This window comes from Spea bombifrons, chromosome 4 (assembly GCF_027358695.1).
Source record: "Spea bombifrons isolate aSpeBom1 chromosome 4, aSpeBom1.2.pri, whole genome shotgun sequence".
NCBI lineage: Eukaryota > Metazoa > Chordata > Amphibia > Anura > Pelobatidae > Spea > Spea bombifrons.
The window spans coordinates 91,018,696-91,038,584 of NC_071090.1; the positions used below are offsets into that span (position 1 = coordinate 91,018,696).

General features: G+C 39.5%; 1 protein-coding gene across 1 annotated transcript; it reads right to left on the reverse strand.

Annotated features, from left to right (window-relative positions):
• Positions 1 to 4,760: 4,760 nt before the first annotated feature.
• On the reverse strand, positions 4,761 to 18,221 carry LOC128491457 (protein FAM169B-like). Its single transcript, XM_053463778.1, has 9 exons — positions 18,218 to 18,221; positions 17,146 to 17,223; positions 14,008 to 14,144; positions 11,720 to 11,819; positions 11,315 to 11,400; positions 10,497 to 10,638; positions 7,483 to 7,665; positions 6,479 to 6,603; positions 4,761 to 5,202 (listed from the first exon to the last, which is right to left on the reverse strand). Exons 1-9 carry the CDS (start codon positions 18,219 to 18,221, stop codon positions 4,987 to 4,989), a joined length of 1,071 nt encoding a protein of 356 aa, XP_053319753.1. The 3' UTR covers positions 4,761 to 4,986.
• Between the last annotated feature and the right edge of the window lie 1,668 nt (positions 18,222 to 19,889).

Genomic DNA, 19,889 nt, shown 5'->3' on the forward strand with positions numbered 1-19,889 from the left:
TCGACATATTAACTCATGCTCTCCCTCATTCAAATTAATCCACATATTAACTCACGCTCTCCCTCATTCAGACAACGCATCCACATATTAACTCATGCTCTCCCTCATTCAGACAACTCATCAACATATTAAATCATGCTCTCCCTCATTCAGACAACTCATGCTCTTCCTCATTCAGACAATTCACCCACATATTAACTCATGCTCTCCCTCATTCAGACAATTCATCCACATATTAACTCATGCTCTCCCTCATTCACACAATGCATCCACACATTAATTCACACTCTTTACTTATTTAAATATTCTTACTAACCTCTTCCTCACTATCTACCCCCTCTCCCTCCCTTATCACTTTCTACCCTCTCTCCCTCCCCTTTCCCTACCCTCTTCCTCCCCTTTCCCTACCCTCTTCCTCAATATATACCCCCTCTCCTTCCCTTATTACGTTCTACCCCCTCTCCCTCCTTTATCACTTTCTAACCCCTCTCCCTCCCCTTTCCCTACTCACTATCTACCCTCCCCCTTTGTAGTTCTCTCACCTTTAGGTCCAGCGACGGGAGCACAAGGCTTCTGTCTTCCTTCTCTGCTGCGTGCCCGCTGCTTCACTGCTGAGCGCTGAAATATGACATCATATTTTGGTGCTTAGCATGAAATGCCGGCACCGGGACGGAGGTAGAGGCCTTGTGGAGGAGAGTGGGGGGCACTGCATTAAAAAAAAAAAAAGACGGGATTTAAAGTCGCATTGCAACTTTATTCCATATTCGACAGGGGGGCAACAGGGGGGGCAAAGATTAACCTAGGGGGGCCCCCCAGTAGCGACACCACTGGTACAAACACATCTTAATATCTGCTGAATACGTCAGAATACAACTCTTTATTCTTCTGATTTTAAGACACAATCCGCATCAAACATTTTAAAATTTTATTTTTCCTAAAAAGCTAATCTTGCATTTCACATTATGTAAGGACCTTACTTTTTAACCTAGACCTTTAAGTCATGTTTATGCTGCTTCAGGGCTAATACCTTTGACATTACCACTAGGGTGCTGGCTAAAGTGCAAGTGATGTGACATTGTTGGAGATTAGCTGTCACTCTACATGACAAAATGCAAGCCCAATGTATTGTTAGCATTATCACTTACTCATAATGATGTTTCTGTCAGATTCAGGGGGCTAACATGATAACTGCACTGTTATCAAGTGAATCTGTGGGTTCCTAGTATGTAAAGGATGTGCGGCAAGATCATCTGACCTCAGCTATAAGCTATAGGTTTATGATAATGTTACACATATGTAGGCCTCCATGAGTAGTTAGCACAACTTTCTTAGAAGCCTCAGCAGTTACCACCTCCAAATGTAGTACATTCTAGAGCTTTACAAAACTATGAAGAATGCTTTTTGTTAAAATGTAACTAAGGCTCCTCTGATAATATGTGGCTTATAGATATCCACTGATGTGAAGGTTTCCTCTAAAAGGACCTTATACAGACCTCAAATGTTTTCATACATTGAGATGAGTTCACTCATATCTATGGCAAATACATCCAATGCAGCACAACACACTGCTATTCATTAAAAATGTAAAGTGTCCAGTCGTTGAAGTACCAGATATATGCACACATGGGAGTTTCCCAAGATTGGCTGCCTGTAGATTCCTGACTCATTGCTATATGACGGTAATAAGGGGACATGCTGCTGCACGTAGGGGTTATTGCGTTTAGGTGTTTTAGCTATATCCATCACTAACAGATGTAAAAAATAAAGCACATAGGCCGCAATCTCCATGGATAAACATCGGCAGTAGAATGGGTGGTACTGAAGAGCTTGGAGACATTAAACATGGCTCTGTCATACGATTTCAACTTTGCCACAAGTCAGTTCACGATATTTCTGATCTGGTCCTCTGTAAGTGCTCAACCACAAAGAGCCCAGAGGTGGGTTGCTGAGTGTTGATGCGTGAACATAAAAATCACCTGTTCTCTGTAGGAAATCTGATTTCTGTCTCAAGAAGCAACATCAGCACAATTACTGTGGGTTGGGAGCTTTATGAAATGGGTTTCCATGGCCAAGAAGCGGCACACAAGCCAAAGGTAACTATGCAGAATCCATATTAATGTCCAATAAATGCATATAGGTTTAGGTCGTATACCAGTAGTGTATCTCCAATGTTTTCCCATTTAAATTTTCATCCTGGTTTATGTTCTTTAGAAAATCATAAGGATCTTGAACTTTGCCATTTTAAAATAACATATAAAACCTTATATAATGACATATATTGTAACTGTTTCAAATAAAACACATTTAAAATAATTGCTCCTCAAATGGAATTTTTATTTATTATATTATGTAAATTAATCTCAGACAGGCCCTCCTTACTTATATTTGTCTCTCACCTTCCTATTTCGGACAAGAAAATAATATGCGCTCACTCACTTTTTCTGGGCAGCAGGAAAACATAAATATTTGATTCCTGGTGATGTACGGCCTTGTTCAGTCTGACTTTGTTATGGGATGACTAGTGCTGCCATTTATTGCATACCTTCCAACAGTCCCGATTGTCTGGCATTGTCCTGCTGTTCTGGATAGCTGCCCCACTCGTCAACTTTGGGAGTTTTTTTAATAGCTTTACTAAAAAAAAATATAGCGACTGTTTAAAAATGTTAAGTTGTGGGGTCTCCCCTTTAACTTCAACATTCATAGACTTGAAAGTCTTTGCGAAAGTTGTTAGTGTTAACAATTCCAGTTGATAAATCAATGTTTTTCCAGACAGACTTATTTTGAGGTCAACATCTTCTGACAGCTAAAACTTACGTGACCCTCCAAGGGATGACATAGCTCTACTAGCCTACTATTTCCCACAGAGGTATTTCCGTCTGATTAAACAACATTAAGTGCATCAAAGCAAGAGCCAGAATACCGTTATCTGTCCATCACGAGGATTATTCATTGCATTGTTTGAGTCTGTGACCACGCAACCATGAGACAGGTTACTTCACTAAATGTAATTCACAGTATCACCACTAGAGGTCATTTCTGCGTCAGCAAAGCAAATAAAAATGATCCACTTGGAGCAGACATGTCCAGCTGCTGTGATTGCGTAAGCTTCATAGTTAAAAGCAAGGAAGATGCAAGAATACTTTTTATTGTATGTAGATGCTCCTTTTAGACGACTTATACAGTAAATAAATAAAAATTAGGATGCTTTTATGCATTTAGCTGTATGACCAGAGAGGGGCGGCTAACAGGCTATTTCAGTGTGTCCAGCATTCAAACTGTTTAAAGAGCCGAAACCCCCTCCTCATCCCAGTAATTAAACCTTTCAAAAACTGTTTTAGGGCTTCTAGGAAGCTCTTACGGATGATTGCCTATAGATGGTCTCAATTAGCAAGCCTCTGAAGACTGCTATACTATTTTGTAAGTGGAGCATGTTTGGTCACACAGCTCAAACCTAATAACACTCCTTACCTATCCCCAAACTGCCCCCTGGAGTGTTATAGGTGTTAAAAACTGAACTTTTTTATTTTATTTTGTATCTCATTCATTCTGCATTGAACTCAGTTCAGTATACTATAATCAGTGATGTGTTAATACCTGAAGAAAACAGCGTAATGTATAGAAACTTCCAAGCACTCAATGAAAACAGGGGTTAGTCACCAGTCCAGTATCTGCTGACGCTTTTCGCCTTTCGTATATGGCTTCCACAAAGCGGAGATTCCGCTGAGATTTGTTACACTTTATACACTATGATTTGTTATTTATATTTTTTACAAGCTTTGAATTATGTATTCTGTATGAGGATCATCAAACAATATTTCAGGTGATCTTTTTAACAGTTTGTCACATGAAGCGCACATTCATTTTTTGTTTGCCTACTCATAATATTTGTGTGTTGTGGGGAATTGCGTGCTGATCTTTGCAGCTGCTGTTCTACGTGTTTTGGTGCTGAGTTTTACAACCTTTTGGTCTCCTGCAAGAAGGGTTGATGTATAGGTAAAATGTATAGCTAAGATGACAATGTGATCCACATTGCTTAGAACAAATTGCTATTAACTAAATTCACATTTTGGCTTCTGAGCAGAATCTCACAGTTGGCCACTTGAAAATAAAGAACAAAGTGCATTGTGAATAAATAAGGTTACCCTTTTTAATGTGTGCAAGTAGAAGGGTGGTATTATCTTTTTTGCCCAAACATTTTGAAATATAGTACAACATAATCAAATTGTTATATTAAAACACAAAACACAAACTTTCTCAATTTCAGTAGTACAAGCCATTGTTCTTGATGTGGCGTTCTATATCAAAAAGGCTAAGAGAGTGGCATCCGTTAATGATACCTTCTATAAAACAAGCTGCATTGGATCCTAAAATATATTCCGATTTAATACATTGTGGAGGCTAAAATCATTGCTTAGTAAGCACAAACTATACTATCGACTGGATGCACAAACATGCATTCATACAAATAGATCCCCGCATACACACATATAAATACACACACTCTGACTTCCTACTTGCACAGAGTATCTCTGCTCATGGCACTGTAAGCAGCTGACTGAGAGACTTTGACACAGTGACGTTGAGCCTTGCCTTTTCCTAAATCAGGCAGCCCTGCAGCTTCCACTCTTATAACATGTGGCTACAACATGCCCTGGCTAATCCTGTCAGATGCAAGGATGTGAGAAGCTTCTTTTGCTATCACTGATGATACTCCAGAAATAGACTGTGCCTCTGCAAATACCCTGCTGCAAGAACATACCAGGGAACTCTTGGGGGTCTGACGTGATGTCACTTGGTGAAGCCCTGCTTCCCTGGGTCAGTTTCTCCTTGTCCCCGTTGCTGCATATATATTTTCTTAACCGTGTGCACAGTGAGAACACATATGGCTAGCACATATAATTACCATTCAAATCATTTTCCAGAACTCACTTCTGATATACAAACATTAAGAAAATCACAGTGGAATACTCGGGAGCCTTTGCAATCTCAGTTTGTTTTTCTTTGTTTTGGAATAATTTCTTCATTGCTGTCTTCCTGATGTCTTTTGTTTTTGCTGTCAAGCTGTGTCTTGAACACAACATCTAAGTCATTCTCAGAAGAGACTGGTTTCTGTTTATCATCAAGATCCTGACTGTGCCCTTCCAGTAGACAGGTATTGGCATCTGCAGGCCCAATAATGTTGACTGAAGGAGTCTTCTGAATCTAGAAGGGGCAATATGACATCACAATGAAAACCGATGACTTCCGATCAGTAATAGCAAAGCCATAAAACAAAAGCATGGTGGCCATTTGCTAAAAACAAATTATGTTTCAGTATAAAGCACTAGAGGATCCAATGTCAAACTTCACAATATGAAGCATGTAGAGCGCAACATTCATAACTAGCTAAGGCTATGAAATAACATACCTTAGAAGACACCAAAAATTATCAGGGTTGCCATCAGACGTTTTAGGGTCTTTTACAGAACAAATGGTCTTGGCTCCCCTCCCTAGATGATTCTCAATCCACACCACCAGGATTCTCTCTTCTATGCATATTATTTGGTGGCACAGATGGCTAGGAGGTCGAGTTAAGGGGTAACGCAACTAGCCAGACTTGACTCCAACCAGATGCTGTGAGTCGTTTGCAAGGGCATGCAAGTACCTGCAACTTTAAGTGCTGTGAGTTACATACAAGAGCATTCAAGTTGCAAGCACTCACACTTTGGTAATTTGTGTAAATGTGATTCTTTTTGTTTCCTACTGTGCAGGGCATACTCAGCTAGTACAAAGGATACACTATATGGAGAAAAGTCCCTCTTGGTTTAATAGTTAGGTGTCCAAATACTTTTGTCCATATAATGTATCTCAACTTCTTTGCTATGCGATACCTTTGCAGCTACAAAACAGGCCCAACTGGTAATTTTAAGATATAGGTTTTCAGATATGCATACTGTAGGTACAGGTTCTTGATCTTGGCACATTATTGCTGGTGGAAGAATCGCTGGCTTTGTAAATAGATCAGCCTAGACTTGTGCAAAGACATTCTGAAATTATCCAATCTTGTTAGGACCTAAGAGCTCAATGGGCCAGCGACGAACAGTGCAGAAGCAGGTTTCATTTGAGAAAAAAGTTTACATGAACAGGTCCTACAGGACAAGTAAAAAGGCTTAACTCTGTCTTCCTGTTGATACTAAAGCCATAGGCTTTTGGTTTTACACATATGCCATCCCCAGCCACTGAGGAAGGGGATGAACAGTGAGACATCCGTCATGACTCATTCAGTGAGTCTGTGATGTCAGAAGGCTACCCTAAATGAATGAAACAAGCTACAGGACTGGCAAAATGAAGCAAACCATAATCTAAATGATGGATTATTATACGGAAGTAACTGCCATGTTTTAATCAAACATTTCTGAATCTGTGAACATTAAAAAATAGAAGCTGGCTGCTCAAAACACTCACAGGAATAGAATTTTAAGACGCTAACAGTACTCACTGCTGGGGCCTCTCTAAGTTGAATGCTTAACCAGATGTTTGTACGCTGACTCCAGTCACCCGGGGCATCCACTTCCCACAAACGATCTCTTTCTTTGGGATGATCCATTAAGAACTTGGCACACACTGTACATAGATGTGAATGTAAGCAGGTTGGCTTTACAGATTTAGCTATTCAATGATGATACAAAGGTCAACCTCGTGTTACATTGATATACTGAAGATCATAAAGCTGTAAATCAGAGGTTATCAATATTTCTTCATACTACTGAATCAATAAATGATTACTACTATATTGGCTAGCTTTTCCGTAACATATACTGTACAATCACCATCTGTCCAGTTAAAATCTATAATGAGAAAACATGTGAACCAAACCGTTGTCAGATATCTTATATTGGACCTAGCATTGGCTTTAGCTATTGCTATAGTTATAATAATTGCTACAACTTTAATTGAAAAAAAAATGAACAAATGGTAGGAAGAGACAAACCACAAAACAAATCAGTTATACATAACAAGTTCAAAAAGAATATAAACTCGTGGTTGCATGTTAGGGGATCACCACCATGTAAGTGAAGCTTAATATCATGGAAGAACTGTCACTTATTTCAACGCCCCCACTTCACTGTTTGTTTTTCTAAAAGTCCATTTCTTACTTTTTACATACAGCTGTAACAGATGGTGGTGTCACAATCACTAAAACCCTATATCAACCAATGGAACCCCATTATCACTGATAAAGTGAACTAGTAGTATCCCAACTTATCGATGAAGTTCACTAAAGCCATTAACTTCCAGCCTTCCACCTATGAAGATATTGCATGTACCATCTGCACTGTATTTCTAATCCATTCCATGTCATTTTAATGGACAAAATGTACTATTCTTTCAAAAACAAGGAAATATCTAAATGACCCCAAACGTTTGAACGTCTTTTGTTAATGTCTGTTTGTTAATGTCTTTAGTGTTGGAATGTCGTACATCCAACATGTACCTTCTTACCGTGATACATAGCTGTGGAAATGGGGCAGCTGATACCCAAGGCAGATTCCCGTGCAAAGGTCTTGCAGTAATCTTGTAACATTTTTGTCCCAAAGCCTTGCCTCCGCCATTTTGTTCGGACAAAGATTGTGTCCAGGACAGGCAGCAGGTAACATTGGCTGTTACTGCTGCTACATAAACCGCCTGTGGTAGAGAATCATACAGATTCATATAGTCACATTTTCTTTTTACAAGTCATGGTGAACAGTATTTTTTCTACTGGCAGATAAATGGAACAGCCTCCCATCAGAAATGGTAGCAGCTAATACAGTGAGGGAATGTAAACACGTATGGGATAGACATAACGCTATCCTGAATCTAAGACAAGACCAAGGAATGGTTAAGGGTTGAGTCTCTACATCAGGAAAAATGTTCAGACTAAACTGCAGAATGTTTCATATCAGCTTCCAACAAACACTTTTGTTTTGCAACTTCTATTACACATCAGCAGTGTGAAAATAAGGCAAAGGTGTCTTTTGCTTCGTCTTTTGCTTACGTTTCATATAATTCTTACTAAATTATGCTAACTTTTAATTATGGTACAAAAAGAATACCCTGTCTGCATTTAAATGAAAAAGTATACCATTTGGGGAAGTAAACCAAAAACACCCAAGTTTATGAAGGGATAAAAAAGGGTTAAATTACTACACAGAATACTAAAACATACAAACATATTTGGACTGCTATTTGGTCTTTTAGATGTAGTTCTACTAAAATGTACAATTTCCCCCCAAAATCTTTTCACCTAGGGATAGGCTGGTGAGAACTAAAATGCCATCAGTGATCATGGGTCTAGAATAACACACTGCCGAGAGACTACCTTGGTTTGCTTTTAATATGCCACTTTTTAGGTCAACAAACGGAACGGATTTAGGCTGGTGAGTAGCGATGAGGACACACCGGGAAGCTACACAAGATGCTTATCCTTCCTTTCTGTGTGTATTATAACTTCAAAGTGTATAATGCATATGCAGAGGATCCTGCAGAATCCTCCTATGCATTTGCAAGAGACCCTGCGGAATTTCTATTCTTGATTGTCTCTCAAACGGTATCTGTGCGTGTCTTTTACTGTATGCTATTGAGTGGGTGTTAGCATGTGTGTTGGTATTAGTGTATGGTATTACCATGAGTATGTGTGTCAGTGTATGATACATGTGTGGGTGTTAGTGTATGGTATTACCGTGCATATGTGTGTGTCAGTGTATGATACATGTGTGTAGGTTTTAGTGTATGGTATTACCATGAGTATGTGTGTCAGTGTATGATACATGTGTGGGTGTTAGTGTATGGCGGTAGAGTGTGTGGGTGTGTGTATGCATTACTTACTGGGGTGGGGAGGGACACTGAAGAATACCTGCACCCAGCACCACCAAATCTAAGCTCACTCCTACTATTTATTATTTTATATAGCGCCATCATATTCCGTAACGTAGTACAATGGGTAAACAGGACATAACAAGTAGTATATAACATTACAGTCTAGAGCTGTCTCAGTTTTGAACTAAATAGGGCTACATTACTTGCTGGTGCTATGTAAATAAAAATAATAATTCCTGAATTGAAATATACAAACATGGCGAAGAGGCATTAAACAATAACAAGTACTAAATATTAGGGAAATATAGTAAGGCCTGCGGGTTTAAAGTGGAATAAGAATGGTCTTCGAGACCACATGGTTACAGCGGTAATTGTGGGTGCATAATTAAGGTTTTCTACTGGAAAACGGCATAAACTTTTTCCACGGAATAAAACAGTGCAATAATGTATAGGGACAGTCAACAGCTTAAGTGAAAAGGGGAAGTGCTCTGTACGGTTCAGCAAGTCAGCAGACTGAGTATATTGTCAAAACACACAGCGGATGCCGTCACCTCGGTTTGGTGGGACAGTCAACAGGAGGTAATTATTCCTGTTGCTTTAATACTGGCCTTGGCACTGGGTAAACCAGGCGTGAACTAGCTGCCAAAAATGACCCTGTTTGTTAAAAAACACTGACACCACTAAGAAGGAATGCAGCACAGGCCGCTCACAAACATTGTTCAGCGAGCTGGCATCTCACTGCAGACCAAGTTAAACATGTCATCAATGGAGAGCGGAGGTCACGTAAAATATCCTAAAGCACTTGTACAGGAGGGCACCACGAATGCACTGAACAGACACTGTTATTTATAAAGCATTGCATATTGACATACACGGACACACAGATACACAGCGAATGGAGGTCTACAGCTCGGTTTAGCTGGATTATGCAATCCAGGCTTTGTAAAAATGTGTATGAAGCCAAGTAATTCCACCTTGTATATCCCAGAGAATAGTTTTCTTACATCTTATATGAAAGTAATCATATATGTGCGCTAAAGAAAGCTTAGCTATAGCACGCCCCTGTAACATGATTTTGTAGCAACATCTGAGTGGCATGCATCCACAATATGGCTCATCAGTATAGAACATTACATTACAAGCTTTCAGGTTTCTCCCTTGTGCTTTAGCATTTTCTCGCCTTCTATTGCACTTTTTACCAGTGCTTTTGTTGTACCTGCTGTTGAAGTTCATTACTGTGTGTGGGTCCAGCATCTAGAGGCACATTAGATTAATCAACAATGAAACGGGTGTAGATGGGATTTTTAGGTCTATGCACGTCCTCCAGGTCTGGCACCCAAAAGGTGTGTTTAGTGGACTTTAGTGCCCCTACTGCTGTTCTCCAGCCAAGGATCTATCAACTGCAGGGGTTTTTTTTTGAGTTTGTTCCAGAAATGCGTCTTCTGACATGTGGATATTCTCTGCTTAAGAGCACTGCTATCCTCTCCGCAAGAACTGTGGTTAAATAGACAGTGCTGATATGAGATGACTAACACTACTACTACTGCTACTTTGTATGCATATTTTATTTTTATAATTAATCGCAAAACATTTACAGATTTAGTGGTACAAAGAGCATTCACCTTTGTTTTTGTATGTGTAAAAAGCCACAGCCTCACCGCAGTGCCACAGGATCCTGGCCAGCTCTCCTGCCGAGTGTGGAAGGAAGCGGACGCCGTCCTCTAAACCAGCATTCTCCGCAAACCCGCACACCAGGCAGTTTAGAGCAAAGAGGGCAACGCGGTCTCCAAACGTTTGGACCTGTACAATGACAGCAGTGTGTAATCAAGGGAAGAAAGCATCACACAGCTGACCTAGTCCGGTTCTCTTGACTTATAACTCTCTGGAGTTTAGTTCTGGTGAGATGAATCCTTCCAACATTTCAATTTTTTCTATAACTATTATACCGTAAGCTCCCACTAACAAGACCCCCCCATCACCACTGTCTTCTTGCTTGACTATTCACTATATCTAAGGAATAGCGGCAACACAATTTCTAAAATTAAGCTTTGAGGATTCATTTAATAGTCATTTTAAACGCATATTGGAGTTCTTTTCCGCAGACCCCAATGCATTCTATTTTTCTTGGAATTACGTAGATACGATTCGCAAGCACTGAAGAGCTCCCACTGAAGTCTCAACTCAGCATTAACCTAGCATACTCCCAGCAAGGAGCTGGACACCCACTGATTTCAAACAGTTCCACCAGGTAATTTTTTATTTCTATTATTTAAGTTTTCTGCACGCCAGACTTCTAGCAAATGTAATGATCAATAGATTTAATGTGTCCAATCAAAATGGATATAGATACCATAGAAGTAAAAAGAACAACAAAAAAAACGATTTTGATCTTTTTATGTTAACCAATTGGTTTTCATACTTTAAATAGTACTTCAGATCACTTTGGAATTTTAATAACAGGACACACAATGATCACCTGTAAAAGACCTTCTCTGCTGGGGACGGATGCTCGTAAGATTTCATCAAGAGGCCACCAGGTGCCTTTTAAGTACATTGCCAGAACTAAGGAGACAGAAACACTGTAATGTGTAATGAAAAGAACGTTCAAACACCTCTATTAAAGTGCTAATATGTAGCCATTAACGTTGCTTTGAACAGAAGTAGCATTACTGAAACATATTTATTATGTATTAAATAAACACATAAGCACAAAGTCCTGAATATGTAAGACAAGTCATGTATGCATCACACAAGAATCACATCACATGTCTAATTTTTAAGAAACGAGTCATGGCGCCCATACCATGTCTGTAAAAGCGTCTGTAAAATGCAACACACGTACTGATAGAACATCATTCAACATAACACCCTAATACTTTACCTGTCTCTGTCTGCTTGGGGTTTACCAAAACCAGCATTTTCCCATAACTTTCCTCTCTGTACAGTGGTATCTCACGAATGCTACGTGCATCTATTTTTATCTAGAAAGAGTGATTTTTGTTGTGAAAAACAATTTAAAAAAATCCTTATTTATTATTTTTATAGTAAAAAAATAATTTTCAAACAAAGATTGGAACAAACTAATCTGCCCGATGCAAGCTGCCGGGACACTAGCTCCTAGCAGGGCAAGAATAGCGATATTAAAAAATCTCCATCATATGACTGCAGCCTTATAAGCAGCTCCTGTCTGCTTATAAACAAATACAAAAGTAGAATGTGGGCTTCTGTTTCTTTTAGAACTTATAACTTGTATCAATTTCAGAGTTTCTCCTTTTTATGTATGTTCTATACTGTATTTCATGGACTTGATCCGCTACCAAACTGCCGCTACTTTTCAAGCTACAACAAATAAAACTCACTTCCCCGCTATTGAAATCAAACACGTCAATGCGTAGGCGCAGGTCCGAAAATATCCACAAGAGCATATCATATCTCATCTGAGCCGAGGTATCTATCCCCTACAAACGCTTCACATCATGAATCATTTAGTCTAAAGGGCTAAGGCACATATTGTGATGACTTCTGCTTATGGTATACGGAGTCGGGAGAGTGGAAAGCAGCATTAGATGAGTTCAGTTTAGCCTTTTTCAGGGACTTGCTATGGCACATTATACAAGTCTACCTGACCATGTTTTTAATAATTTATAGGAACTGAACAGGATAATAAGATTTTCCCATTGTTCTCAATCTAATAACCACAAAGAAAGATACCTGCGTATATCTACCTTCTTCAAATCCATCTAAGTGGAGCGTAATTGCTAACAGTAATGTTCCTCCACTGCAGCAAACTCATTCTGGATAATAACATTTCTTCTGGTCACTGGCCTACATCAAGGTTGGACAGCGGGGCTCACATTTCATAATAATTCTAGTGTCTGGTCCTGCTTTATGATTAAGCGACTGCGAGGTAAAGCTGATCACTGTGCGAACCTAATTAAAATACATTGTAGGGCTAGTCCTGTACTGCTGTGTTATATTCCTCTGCAGCACGCAGGATCTATGGAACTGCAAGCGGCTGCTACTCTCTAACCTTGGGCTCGGAAGCTTGTCGTTGGTCATTTGCCTTGACTTAAAAGAACAAGCCCTGTATATCTTGAGACTTGCATCGGTCCTGCGATGTCAAAGTTGTGAACGAATCTACAAATATGCAACTTTACAGGAGTGGAAGCATTTGTAAAATAAAGGGCTTGTTTTTATGAGGCAACACAAAGGATTAGTGATGAGCACATGGTTGGAGGGTAGTAGACATACTTCTCCCAGACTTTGTGGCTGCTCTCGTTAAGAATATGAAAGTGTTCATCAGGCCAGTGTTGTGAGGCAGACACCAGAGGGCACCAAGAGAAAACGCTCTGATCTTCCTTCCACATATGCCGTTGAGAGCACTTAGAACAGCCAGATCTTTACAGAATGAACTCCTGCTCGATATCTCGGCAGATGGAAGTATGTCGAGTCAAAGCACTGGCTTTGTCTGTCAGACATGGGGGACGATGAAATAGGTCTAACCGCCGCCTTGGTTTATATAGGTAATGAGGAAAGCTGCATGATGGGTGGTATTTTATTTATTTATTTACTAGTAACCTCTTAGCTTAGGGTTTCACAACAAAATTAAGCATGATCATAAGCAAGAAGGTAATAACATCAATAATGAAAAAACAGGTTCACATACACTACCGTTCAAAAGTCTGGGGTCACTTAGATATTTCCTTGTTTTTGAAAGAAACACAAATTTTGTCCATTAAAATAGCATCAAATGGATCAGGGATACAGTGCCGATGTTGTTAATGTTGTAAATGACTATTCTAGCTGGAAACAGCTGATTTTTAATGGAATATCTTCTTAGGCGTACAGAGGTCCTTTATCACTCCCATCACTCCTGTGTTCCAATGGCACGTTCGCTAATCCAAGTTTAAATTTAAAAGGTGAATTGATACTTTTTTGCCTTCTTTTTGATCAATAGCCCGGAAAAGGGTTGAGTTTGATGGAAGTAAGTCTTACTAAGCTACTATAAACTATAAACATCATTAAAAACTCTAGCCTACACAGCTAAAAATGTCCTTGTTTTTCCATGAACACAGCTAATTGACCCCAAACTTTTGAATGGTAGGGTTTACATGTATTGCCTTCCTTGTTATATTTATTATATTATATTTGTTTTACCTACAAACTTACCTTCTCTCCATCAGTAGTAGTAAAGAAATGGGCAGAAGATGTGTCCTGCTGGGTAATCTGTAAATAATATTTGGCCGCAGTCTCCAGGATACCTTGTAAATCGCCAGAGTTTAAGTAATCGACCAGGGAAGATGGTCCTGGGAAGAAACAATGTGTTAGTGCACTGCATCAAGGACAGGATCGACTATCCTTTTCATTTGTATCGTCTAAGGTATGTCCATATGTACAAACGATACACATACAGCTCTCATGAATAATAAATACCGAGTAGTATCTTTTTTTTCACAAAAAAATAATAATAAAGAAAAAACATATGTTGATGTTCTATGCTTTATTAGTTCATTATTCTGTGTGGCGATATAACATAATACAATAAGGGATAATTACACCAAATGTTTTTATCCATCATGTTTGTACGCTAAGACTATTCTGCTCATCTAGTCTGCACAGTTTATCTGTTGTATAAACCTCAAATGTTATTCAGTACATGGTCTTATTTTATATTCAGGATACTCTTATGCCCATGCCATACATGTTCCAATGCCCTAAGTGTATTTACCACTGTTGGAGTTATAATTTAAAGTTTTTGTTTTTTTTCTAGTATTTCTATGTTCCAACTGCCCCCTATAATCTAGAAGTGGCATATTACCTGTATTATACCCCCCCCATGAACAAGACTGTCCTTACCTACAAAGAGTTACAATAAAACAAAGGGGGTGGGGAGACTTACTTTAATCAGTACTAGGTCTACTATGTAACCACAAGGAGGGTAAATATAGAAGCAAGTTAGGCCTCATCTGCGGGGATTCCAGACATTCCCGAGAGCTGCATTATGGAGAGCATCTCAAACTGGGCTGGTAAACAAGCCCCCTCCATCATACGGAGCACGCCTTGGAGACTGGAGACCAGCTAGGATATTAGCTTCCTCCGGTTTATTCAGAAGAATCCAGCTCCGCCGTAAGAAAACCTACCTACTGCTTACAACCCAGCCCCATATTATAGCTCCAACACATGAGATACCACGAGTAGATCAAGTCTCCAGCCAGACATTACTATACAGCGAGCAGACAGCCTTCCAGATATAGCAACCATACATAAGCAACAAATACATCAACTACTTAAGAAGTAATAAGAGCTCACTGCTTGAACCCTTCTTGAGCTGTCAGAATGTGTTTTTAAAAGGGACACCACGCTCACGAACGAGGAACATACAAACATAGAATCTGAATGCCTCGGCCCATTCCGTCTGGCCAGTTTTGTAACTTCTTTAATATGTCAGACCTTACTTTATCCTTGGTCGTAAAAACAGCTTTAATGCCGTGCATGTTCAAAAGTCCTGCACCTTTATCACTTTACATCGCACTTATCCCCCAACCCATTTCTTACATTGCAGCTACACCACAAACCATCTCATTTGAGACCTCACCCAAGCATATGTCCACCTCTAAACTGTACTTCCCTCCAGGACTTTAAGTATTTAGATCATATCCCTTCCTTTTTGTTCTTTCCTTCAAGATATACATGTTCCTTTAGACATTCCTCATACGTTTCATCCAGTAAGACAGGTATGAGACCTTTTTGGACTCTGCAGCACATGTATATCTTTATGGCAGATCAGATCTCAAGAACAGTACACAATACCTAGGAGAAGCGATCAGTCATTTTCTGATCACTTTCTACCATCAGCACTTGTCTATATTGAAATCCTCAGAAGTAACTCCTGATGTTGTAGTCATACACATCGTATATACACATTGTCGAGGTCATACACATATAGTAGTTTACACATACTATACAATACCGCTGCGCAGGAAAACATTATTTTGCACTTTTTGCACCTTTTATTAGGGTTTTTCTAAACCTGTCCCCAGTTGGATATTTTTGATATTACAAAAGGAGCGTCTTGGTTAAAGGGACAGTTTACGGTCTTGGAAAGCCCTGCTATAGAAGAAGGCATTTAAAGGACACTGTGAGTACTAAACTAAATATCTATACAATTACACTGACTGCAAAATAAAAAGCACAAACTATTAGTAATTCTAATAAATCAACGCGGGGAGTGTAACAAAATAAACGGCAAAATGTGCTTGCTTCTTTAAATGGGGGTATTAAGCAGATTGCTTGCTATCGATTTGCATGGACACATATCATTGCGGGTATAGAACGAGTCAGACCCGTGCCATGACTTTCATAACAAATACAAGGATGGTATGCAATTCCGGCCGCTGTGATCCATTCCAACTGGAAGGACCATTTACAAACTCAAAAGTATGATATGTGCCCCCTATGCTCCAGTGTGACCGAACAGGTTCCAATCTCTCTTATATTATTAATATTTATATACGTAATTATATTTTTTATTTATAGAGTGCCAGTATATCCTGTAGTGCTTTATATCTTTCTCACGTAGAGGTGGGTATAGGGCTAAAGATTGCTTCTAATCTCATAATAAAACACACAAGTGATGATGGTGCTGCTATTAGTTTTTCTCTTGGGCAATCGAGGGAAGAAATTGGCACCGATACTCTGAAATCCCATCCGCTTTGTGTACATTATTCATCAAGTGCTTAGAAGCATCCTGTGCATTTCCATTTGTCAATGTATAGTAAGAAAGCCCAGCGATGATGGCAGAGAGCGAGGAGAATTCCACTAATGCTGGGTCAGAGGACCGGAAGGCTCTTTGTACTTTTCACTTGGCATCACTATATAGAATACAGAGTGTTATATAGATGAGCAGGGGTGTAATTCCCCCTACACCCGAATTATTGGCACGTAGGCATAAATATTAGCATCTAGATGATGATATATTTAGCACACGGGGGGGGAATGTTAAAATATGGGTGCAAAGGTACAATTTAATGTCCCTGATAGGCCTGCTAGAAAATAATGCATTTGAAAGTAGTCCCAAAGTAATTTCATATGCATTCTTCAGAAAGGAATAAAATAAAGCACTTACTCCTCTGTGATCTGACTTCTTTAAGCAGGCAATCGGTGGCAGGAAAAGGGAGCAACTGAACTCATTGGGATCACTTTCCATACATGCGTCGGGGTCTGAACAGAGCGTATTGTATGGGGACAATCTGCAAAGGGACCACATTTAAAATGCATATGGCAGCTGGGGTGTCCATTTGAGCTTACTGGACCTTAGAGGTCCCTTCTTCAGGAAGATTCTTGAAGGCCCTCTGAAGTCCTTGTAAATATAATTCAGCTGACCCGCTAAAAACAGGTATCACAAACTATTAAAGAATCTCAGATTTTTACTGCATTGATTTAGCATTATTCTCTACTTTAATGTTGTGTTTTCTGGTACTGAGTGCATTGATTTTATTTTTTCACTGTTCTAAAAGGAACAACCCATGAAAAACTTGCTATGTCATTATATCACGTGCTAGCGAAACCCTCTGTACTAAAAAAAAAATGCAACCCGTTACTCAAAAACATTTTTTTCTAGAAATCAAATGAAACTGCATATATATATATATATATTTATTTTAGAGAGCTACATGCATAGTAACCTAAAGGGTTTTATCCTCTAATGGAGAAGTCTGCGGAAGAGATAACATTTTAGCTCACTAACTTCACTACCCATTAAGCAAGAAAAGCTGATATTATTATTATTATTTATTGTTTTATATAGCGCCATCATATTCCGCAGCGCTGTGCAATGGGTAGACAGGCCATAGCAATTACTTAGAGAAACAAGGTGCAAGAAGGGTCCTGCTCAAACCAGCTTATATGCTTAGTTCATCGGAAAGCCAGGCATAAGTCATCAACAATGTAACTACGTATGGCACAGGATCCGCCAAGCTCTTCTTCCAGGAGCAGGTCATGGGGGTTATAAATATATCATACAGACACCTGGAAAAGGTCAGTAAAGCCCTTGCAAGGCTACCTTAGTCCATAAATACATTAATACTGACTGTGTATTGTAAGGAGGTTTCATAAAACCACTCTGCAGTCCATTTCGGCTTTAGAGCGTCTTCAAAACTGTAGAACGACCTACCAAATAACCTACTAGATTTCTAAATATTACTACTCCAAGGCAGGGTTTTAATACATGCAAATATTCTCCCGTATTAAAATATTTCATACAATAAAGCCTAGTCCAGAGCAAAGCAACACTTCAGCTGCTAACTCCCATGACTCTCGGCCAGCAATTCTAAGCCCAATAGAGATATTATGGGACTTCACGCAGCAGCTGCAGAGTTACCCATGCTTTCTGTGTCGGTTTTGTTGCTTTATCCATATTAAAGCGTTAAAGGATAGAGTTTCCTGAAGAGAGGTGTTTTGAAAGCTAGGAGAAAAGTTCAAGGCAGAGATTAAATGGCTTAGTGAATTAAACATATCAATGCCTTTCCACAATTAAAGCCAGCGTGTTTGCGTTTTGGTTTTTTTTAGCTCTAGAAATATTTCAATAATAATAATACTTATATGTACATCAAAGCAATATATATGTTTTAGTTGTAGCCATGTTGTTCACGGTTCACAAGTAGCGATAAAAAGACGCTGCAATTAAAGGCTCCGTTAAAGGTAACAGAATGCAACATTTATTACAGTTTAATGAACTATCAGCATATTTACTGTTATTTGAAAATTAATCTCCTGATATTCATGAATAAATTGCGGTTCCCTGGACAACCTCATAGAAATACTTATCCGTTTCCCTAAACCAAATGAACAATGGATCTGTAGTCTACCGTCTGCGTCCCAAATGAAATGGAAACACTCACAATGCTAGGTAAAGCCACCTTTGAGATAACCTCCATACTGAGAACTACTTAGTATCAATATGTATCGTAAAAAACAGTCATTGATAAGGAATAGATTTTTCTAAAATCAAATATATATAACTAAGAGGTTTTTTTCTTTAAAGGCACAGCTTAATGTACATAAATACATCCGTGACCTTAGGTTTGCTTTAAATCATTGGGACTCTTTCCGCTGCTGAAGCTGGCTGGCAGCGAATAAACCTCGGGTCGGGAAATGTGTCCAGCCTAATACATCTCATGCATGGCAAATAACTGGGGGGCTTGGGAAGAAGCAAATGCATATGGGGGGTTTTGCAGACACCAATCACCTAGAGTTGGCATTAATGGTTTTCCTGAAACACAAGGTCTTGCAGTATGTATGTACTGTGCAATAAGTATGATGGCGTACAGGGGAGGCGTGTGCAGAGCTATCCTCTCACTTCCTACAGCTTCTTGCAAGTAGGTCCATTTTATGCTATTTCAAAATGCGGCTTTGCTTTTTGACCAGGTGCAGTATCCCTGAGTAATGGAGAGGATCGCTGATTCTCCAGCCTCAGACCGAGTCTCACGGAGCACCAGGTTGTATTACCCCAAAGGCACAATGCATAAGCGAGGAAGGCTTTTATCAAACTCATTTCTAGTAGGAGATTCTTTTACGATGCCGGTCTGAGGATCTCATGGTTTTTGCACTGTTGGGTATAAATTCTGCTAGTCATGTTTTGTTTTTTTCATGTGTAAAAATGGAACAGTGGTTGTGTGTTCCAGGGCGTGTACCTGAAGATAAGGATTTTTGATGAAAGTGGTGGGTTTTGGCCTTACTGGCCACACCATCACTCTCTTCTGGGCCTGTCCCTCGTCTGAAGAAAGCGAGTAAAGCCCTGGGGTAGCAGAGAGATCTTCTCTTACGGCAGGCCCTCTTACGGCAGGCCCAAACGTCCTGCTGGCCTTCTGACCAGGGAAAGGCAGACTTTTTGTGTGGCTCCTCAAGTACCACTAGCAAGTGGGATAAAGACCCAAGTGGGGAAGAAAACTGGGGCTAGGCCTATGGTGTCAGCCTAGTTGACACAAGCATGACCTCTCTTTTAATGCTAAGTCAATATTTGGGAGTCATAAAGGGGCATTATACAGCAGGGT

Bases quoted from the DNA above. Each gene is read 5' to 3' on its own strand.
- LOC128491457 (XM_053463778.1), bottom strand. The intron at 10,639-11,314 runs GTGATCATTGTG...GTCATTGTACAG, and splicing joins GCAGAGAAGGTCTTTTACAG to GTCCAAACGTTTGGAGACCG. The intron at 7,666-10,496 runs GTGAGGCTGTGG...TCTCTACCACAG, and splicing joins CAGGATCCTGTGGCACTGCG to GCGGTTTATGTAGCAGCAGT.